The 8,220-nt window shown below is 39.8% G+C and overlaps 1 protein-coding gene across 3 annotated transcripts in view; it reads left to right on the plus strand.

Annotated features, from left to right (window-relative positions):
* The window catches only part of pald1a (phosphatase domain containing paladin 1a), a 52,945-nt gene extending 49,961 nt beyond the window's left edge, over window positions 1–2,984 (plus strand). For all 3 annotated transcript variants that reach the window (XM_035670591.1, XM_035670581.1, XM_035670574.1), the window contains one exon: window positions 796–2,984. In XM_035670591.1, the coding sequence (XP_035526484.1) occupies window positions 796–945 (150 nt within the window). In that variant the 3' untranslated portion in view covers window positions 946–2,984. The remainder of the gene's footprint in view (window positions 1–795) is intronic.
* Window positions 2,985–8,220: the final 5,236 nt, after the last annotated feature.

Here is an 8,220-nt window from a genome sequence, read left to right on the forward strand (position 1 = left end):
CCCAACAGTACATAAAGTAGTTCAAATTGGTGCTACCGCAACACTCAAGTATACAATAATTCACTGATAATATTTACGATTTATAATTTTCTTAAAGGGGTGCTCCTGCAAAGTAGTATTTTACTTTTATAAGAGATTAATTAAAGAAACGGTAATCAAAATCGAAGCAGCAGAGGTTGATATATCCTGACTTTAAGTATTGGTTAAACCCCCCAAAACACTAGATCCTACATTTTCCATGATGCAACTAGATAGTGTCTTTCATTAGATTCCCCCTGGTTGGTAAATGTCACTGTCTTAAAGTCCACACCACCTAGTTCCTAATAAAAGCTTTCTGTTATCAGTTTTGCCAAGCTTGAAATAACCCTAATGACATCACAGTGACATCATCGAGGGTTTTCATTGAGAGCGCCCTCCAAAGCCACGGAAAACATTTTCAGAGGCTAGATACTAGTCTCTGTGAACTAAACTTAACCTGATGTGTAAAATCAGTGGTCTGTTCTCTTAAATAAACTTTGCTTGTAATGGAGTATTTTCATATTGTGGTGTTTGTATTTTAACCCAAGTGAAGGATCTGAATACTTCTTCTGCCACTTCCTGTTGTTTCCAAACCCTAAGTAGATACCTATTGTTCCAATGGAACAGCTGCATGCAGGGGACTGTCACATAACGTGCTTTAACTCTGAAAAAAGTGACAGTCAAAGCGTTCAAGTGGTCATGATGGACAAATAAAAAAAAAAAAGCCTGGGTGGCTGTGTTGCCTGTTCATTAACATTTTGTGTGTTTCTGTGGTAGGTGGCTGCCAGAGCCGGAGTTTATGACATCCTCAACCAGCTGGGCTTCTCCGAGTTTGAAAACCTGAGGGACACGCCGTTGGCCAGGCTGCGCTGCCGCTGGCAACAGCAAAACATTCAGTCACTTCCTTTCCGAGGGGAGTTCATCTGAGAGAGAATCACTGTGAACGCAGCAAGACAGTACTGTGCTTTTCAGAATAAAAGACATTTACATTAACTTTGTTATGCCTTCTATATTTACCCCTGTATTGTTATGCATATCTTCTCTTCTTTTATTTTTTGTGTTACTGCTCTTTTTTTTTTTTTCCAACTCACTGGCGATGTTAACATTTTGATGTTGTTTCTATGAGTCTTAGCAGAATGTTGCTCCTATATTAGAAGTTGATATTTGTGCCTTTGCCTTTTTTCTTTTAAATCAGTGGTAGAATTTCAGTGTACTAATATTTGTTACTTTTTTCAAATCAAGGCAAAAAAAAAAAAATGTTCCTTATGTGTTCTCACTTTTGAAGATGAGACAACCTTCTGTTAGAACAAGACGAGAGTTAAGTGTTGTTATGGAGGAGAGGAGCAAATTCCACTGTGTCAGCCAACAATTTTGGTTGTATGTCACAACTGTTTGCTCTTTTGTGACCTGATATTTTTCTTGAGCCCTGTCCTTTTCTGCCCAGCACAGCTGTCATCAGTGACTGTGCACTTCGACTTAAGGTTTTTCAGTTTTTGAGAGGGTTCCCTTTGTACATATGAAAGCTGTTGTTATTTAAATGTTAATGTGTCCTTACGGTTTTTTAAAGCTGATCAGAGTCAATGTTTTTGATATGATTTTAAATATGCTGTTGGCCATAGTTTCTTTATTGACAGCATAACACCAGTAATCTGTTGTACCTGTTTCTTTTTTACATTCATTAACATGTGCGATACAGGTACTAGCAGTACAGCATGTCAGGATTTTTTTTATGCTAATTTGATTTTACTTCAAAACTGTAAATGTGTGTTTTGTATTTGTAAACATTGGAGCAATGTTGCTTAAAAATTGCTAAATGTATACTCTGAGATTCCTTTAAAGTCCCATGAAATTGTAACATCACTTCCTTAATGTCATGTGAAGAACCAGATATCACCTTTTTATATTCTACACATTTTTCTTCCTTGCAAAGAAAACCTGCCGCCTACGTTACCCACGATGCAGTTCAGCCGCAAACAGTTCAGTTGGAGATTTGGATGCGTTATGCTAGTAGCAGCTAACGTAGCCTTGATCTGCTAGCCTCAAGGGGAGATGTCTTTGAGTACTCCCAAAGACCTGTAAACAGACTTTGATGTGTAAAATTGGTTCCCCTTTAATCAGCTCGGCTCTCACAGACTTCACGACCCCTGCCAGTAAACGATTACAATGTCTTTGACATCGCCAGTCCATCAGCAGGAATCAAATTATATGTCTGTAAAAATTTATGGTTGGAAACAGCCAGGCCCTCAAATACTTGCTGTAACTGGGGTTAAAAAACACTTGGTATCTATTGGTGAAGGATAAATATACCCTTTAACAACTGCATCTTAGTGGCATCAATGGAAGGAGGCTTTTTATGCCAGTTATTAAGTGTGCCTACATTTATGGAATAACTTTTACTGTACAGTATTTCTTTAACAGTTTTAACACTTTTGTTTGTCTATTTTGTTCTTTAATTTGCCAATGTGTTTAGTTGTAAAGTAATTTGTAGCTCAAAGTGTGCTTTAAAAACCACGATTCCTGCCTTTAAACAAAGATAAGCCAGAAAAAAAAATCCTTCCTCCAGATGCCTCTTGTAAGTATTTTTTTCTTACTGTCAATTTGTCAAAGGGTTTGCACTCTATGTAATTGATTCAGACTAATTGTGATGATTGATAATTAAGAGCTACCCATTATGAACCAATCTTTGCGTAACATGATAACATAAGGACATAGGTTATAATAACACCCTAACGCCTTAGCTATGCACTTAATTTAATGTTCATTTTAAGAGGCACCCATCATAGAGGCAATGCATTACCCTTTATTCACTATATGTGCCACTTACTTTCTTTTTTTGCAGGGGGTAAAATAAATAATTCAGATAGATTTAATAGCATGTGTCTGCTTTTGGTATCATTTCCTTGTGTATTGAGGAGAAAAATAAAACCGATCCAATCTGTGTCAAGGATTTGGATTTAAAAGTTCAATAAAACAACGTTCTGCAAGGGAGCCAAATAATTGTCTCTTCCCTTCTCGGCTTCCTGTCTTTTTCCTCCTTATCTCAGCATCATCTTTTGCTCTAGATACGCACCACTAAGACTCCACTCGTATATCCGGACGGCCTCTTTGTCTTGTGTCAATGCCAGCCTCGGAAGAGCAGAGCAGGTTATGAGCATCGGGCAGCATACGTTTACACAAGACAGATGATTCATTGTTGGGCTGAAATCTTAACATATTCCATATACAGTAATAAAGAGCTTAGGAAGATCAAAAGACTAATCTGAGTTGCCTTTTGATGTGGACAGGTAAGGTCTTAATTAAAAAAAAATATATGGTCACTCTCTCAAGAATGGAGGACTGTGTGGGGATTAAAAGCCACCGGCCGGCACATCAGTGAAGCTCACTTGGCTTTGCTGGCCTGCTTTGAAAGGCTGATATCCCAGATCACTTCCCATCTTGTAAGTGCATAGCAGGCTTATCTTTGGGAGTACGGAAGTTGTTAGGATTTTATCACACCACAGCCTATCCTGGATTATTGTAAATGGAAACCAAGTGGTCCAGATTGAAATGCTCCTTTTATAGTTTCTTAACTTGTTTCCTTTCTACATCATCTCAGTTTATGGGCTACTTTATCTGTCTTTGTTAGGCGTCTGGGAGATATATTAGATATATGCACACTAACACAAACACGCTTTTATAGAGCACAGTGTCTGTTTTGTAAATTTCTCTTAACTCTACCAACAGAGACAAATTGGTTAAAACAACATTCGGATATGGAGAGGGGCTATTCAGTTGCAGCATGTGGCCAACTTGACTCCGGGTCAAGATAAGCCCAGGACATGAAGACCATGCTTGGATGATATAGCGGCCCCTCGCCTTTGAAATCCTTTCCAGACTCATTGAGATACTCCCCAATGTGAAACTCAAGCTAGCGGTTCTGAAGGATCCCGAGATTACCGCGGACAAAGAGTGGCTTTGAGAGGTGAGCAGCGAGAGGGGATGTAATGAACTTCATGTGAAAAGCTTCCCTCTGCAGATGAGAGAGCTGTTCAGGAGAGGAGGCATGGTGCCGGTGCAAGGGGTGCATGGGTGCACCGCCGTCCTCTTTGATTGTTCTTGTGTGGATAAAGGCAGCATTACAAACACCTCAGAGTCTCAAATGTGCTCTCAGCCCTCTCAGTGATTTCGTCAATAATAACATGAGCGTGAATATCTTTGAAGGGATGTTCTCAAATTTGCTTTGGCAAACACACGTAAAGGCCTTCATTTACTGCAGGCAATAATACACAATCCTTGATTGGCTAGGTATTACACACTCCGCTGAGCAAGGTAATGAAAAGTCTCAGCTGGCAGGATAAAAAAATACTGATTGAATTGATAGAGAGCTCTTAAATGTGCTTTCTTTTTTCCCTCCATTCGATCTTTTGGATTATATCACATCGACTAAGGTTTTGTTATTTAGAGTAAGTAGCTTGTGACTTATTATCTTGTTGTGTGAGCTAGACTGGACGCCACATAACAAGATAACAAATTCCTAAAGTGGAGCCACTAATGACAGCGTCCTAAAATTGGAAATACCTCTGGAAACGCTGCACATTAGTATAAATGTGTTATTTTAATAAGACATTATGATAAACCTTAAATCTGCATGTGAACAGGGATTTGCATCACTTGCTCTGTCTGATGGTTAAGGAAAAAAAGATCCACCAACCAGGCACCAACCTCTTAGGCTCACAGTGGGTGGGTCAACCAAAACACAGGAGTTTAACAGTTTAACACGGGAGACAGTTGTTTGTTTCCTGTGACAAACCAACAGTCAGTGTTGTTTTTCTCAAAGCATGGCCATGATCATTCACTAAGCCAAGTCTTTTTTTTAGTAACCACAACAAAGTTCCCCTAACCTTTCCAACGTACTTATTTGAACCCAAACCATGATCTTTCCCTAAACCTTACCAAGTTGTTTTTGCGTCTAAACTTAACCAAACCATAGAGTTGTCACATCATAGAGCGTATGTATTTTTTAACAGTGATTTGTAACAGAGTTTTTGTGGCATCAAATTAGAAAACAATTTTATGTATCATTCTAGAAAGCATGGACAAACAAAGCATTTTTTTTGTTCAGTTTGGGGGACTTGTTGGACAAGACTTCTGCCTTATCAATTTAATTGAAAACTGTTGAGTCATTTTTGAGATATTGAGAAACAATCCTGATGGGGTGCCGTGGTAGCTCACCCAGTAAAGGTATGCCCATTGTACAAAGGCTGAGTCCTTACCACAGCGGCCTTGGTTTGATTCCAACCTGCAGCCCTTTGCAGCATGTCATCCCTACTTTCGTGTGATCCTGCTATTATCTCATGAAGGCGATAAAAAGCCCCCAAAAAGAAAAAAACGTGATATAAAATGTAATTCTCTTTGGTGGGAGTAATTAAGGTAAAACCTTTGACACATATATGAGCTACAGCTACAGAAAAGACTCCCACACTCATAAGTCACTAATCACATTTTCTTAAGAAAGCTCAAGTGAAACTCATCGAGTCTGACCCGGGTCATGACTCAGTGCTCATTCTGACGCTTTCAGGCCCAAATCCCTCTGTCCACACGGGGCAGAGGACCGTAATAACAACTTCTTCCAGTGGCTGGTTTGTAACTTGGCAAACGCAGACGCTCCTCTTCCCTCAAGCTGCGGGGCAGACTAGCAGCTGCTTTGCATCTCCCTGCATCTCAGAGATGAAAAGTCACATATTTTCTCAGCACGCTGGCATGGCTAGACCACATTACAGCACACACTGAGGCATCCATAGCTCCACACACTGTACTGTAACTTCGCCCCATGGCTGGAAACACGGGGAGAAGCTTGATTCTTTGCAGCTCCACCCTCAAAGACTGAAGTACTATTCAGCAGATTACATTGTGTCTGTCTGATTTTATGTAATTTTCTCTGTCTGACTTTGACATGTGTCTCTGTGAAGAGGCAAACAAAGACTTACATTTTCAAGTGTTTATAGTTCACAAAATCCCAATTCTGAAGAGGTCTGGCATCCTCACATGAATATCTGCAGCTTATTGTTAAAGTACTCGAGAGTTGGGTTCGATTTGACACAAGAGTGTATTAAAGGTTTCATACACGCCTGTTGTGAAGGACAGAGTGTTCTAATGCGAGCACTGTAGTAGAAAATTGTTCTGGTGTGTGGACTTAACCACAGACTGTGAGTGGAGCTATTCATTTCAGAAAGGAAAAAACAAGGCTTCTAATTGAATACTATGCTATATTGTGGAATGTCATCCTGGCTTTTAGACACAAACAAAAAAAAAAACAAAACAACAAAAAACACTCCAAACAGTATGGATGGAAAAAGAGCGTAAAACTTCTTACAAGGCAGTTAATGGTTTCCATCTCTTAATGCTGTGGTTAGTTTCCATCGCTTATTAATGCACAGCTCTGGATCACCATCCAGTCCGCTCATTGCCGCCCTGGGGGGATGACTGCGTAAAACCCACACCTGCTCTACATTGACCATCCTGGGAGCATGGAGCTAATTAGCCACGGAGTGAGGGTATAGGCACTGCGTTGGGGGGAGGTTGCCCAGACCAACAGAGCCCAGACACAGTCGAGGAACTGTGGAGGGAAAAGAATGTCCAGTCTAGACACCTTTTCCCTCAAAAAAAGTACCTGAAAGTCAAAACTCATTTCAACCCAACCCCCGTCTCTTCCTCTTAGAAGGATTCCAGAGTTGTTGGTTCAGTCTCTGCGTGGTCATGTCTGACTAAAAGTCTGGACTCCAGCAGGGTGAGCCGGGGCCAAAGAAATCCTGGTTGCTTGAGCAGCCATCCAAAGTTTTAACAGGCTGTCATTCCACTGATGAAATCTACTGTACAGTTTTCACACATTCTAAGCCTCTAACGATAGTTTTGGATTTGTTCCCTTTCGGCAAAGGGAACACATGCTCACAGTGACATCTGCAGGATTAGCGCATATTATGAAAACCTGAGATAGAAATTGCATGAGCTCATTAAATTGGATAATGCAAGATGTGCTTTGTTTATACTAGAATTCAGTGGACATGGAAAATGGCTATTCAGTCTACTTTTATGATGATTGGCTTCACTTTTAATAGCACACAGCACTTTACCTTACCGTGAAATGCACTTTATGAATTTTCTTAATGCTAACTTCAAACATAATGTACACTGACACAGTCCCTGTAAGTGTCCCTACTGTCCATACTGACCCTGAAAAGACAAAAGGCACCATATCAATGTTTGACATGCTCAAAGATGAGCTGCAATAGAGGGTATAGTATTAAAAAGACTAGCTTTGGCCACTTTCATTTGTCTACCTCAAAATGCTGAAGCCTCTTATAAGCTAATGTATGTTGGTGCAAAACATCGACATAAGGAACAATTGCAGCAACTAAAATCTGTTTCAATGCGCATATGGACCTGTGAGCATTATTTTATGATAGACCTGAAAAAAATTCAATTTCTCCTTTAACCTGTTACTTTTCTCTCACATCATGGATGGAATACGTGTCTATTCCTTTGGTCTGATCTGTTTCTATATTCTAAACATATTTTTATGTCCTTAATATTCATTCATCTTTGTATTTTATAATTCTTCAATATTTTTGAGTGGATTATTTATGGACACTGGTGCATTTCTGTAATATGTACCAAAATTCAGTCCCATCTTTCCTCAGACACGTGCAACTTTTTGACCTCTGTTATCCCTGATTTATTGTCATGTTATCACTGACACGTGTTTGTGCACTAATGTGAACATATATGACTTATTGCCTTACATCTGGAAGAGTTTTCCATTCTCTTTAAGAAAGAATAGATTAGAAAACTAGAATATTAGCCGTGGGGGTGGACATTTTTTGCAGGATATGATGATATAACAGTTTCTTTTTCTTTTTTTTGTAGTTTAAAAAAATATTCGCTTGGCTAAATATGTGGTTGTCTAGTGGGGAGAAGGCGCTCCCACTGTTGGCTGGTAGTGGCTTCAAGTTGAGCAGTTAAGAGTGCCGCAGCTGAACCATTGGTGCGTAATGGTGCACGACTGGACGGCAGATGTTTCACCACCGGGACACTCTGTCTCTGCACACTTTATCTGAACCCTTCCGACTTTTTTTTCTCAGCGTAGGCGTGCGTTAACTCGCTCTCCTGTCTTTTTAAAAAAAGTTAACTGAGGAAGGGAAGGACGAAGAAGAAGAAGAAGAAGAA

This window comes from Morone saxatilis, unplaced genomic scaffold, assembly GCF_004916995.1.
Source record: "Morone saxatilis isolate NCDOM2014 unplaced genomic scaffold, NCSU_SB_2.0 Contig1, whole genome shotgun sequence".
In the NCBI taxonomy this organism is placed as follows: Eukaryota; Metazoa; Chordata; class Actinopteri; family Moronidae; genus Morone; species Morone saxatilis.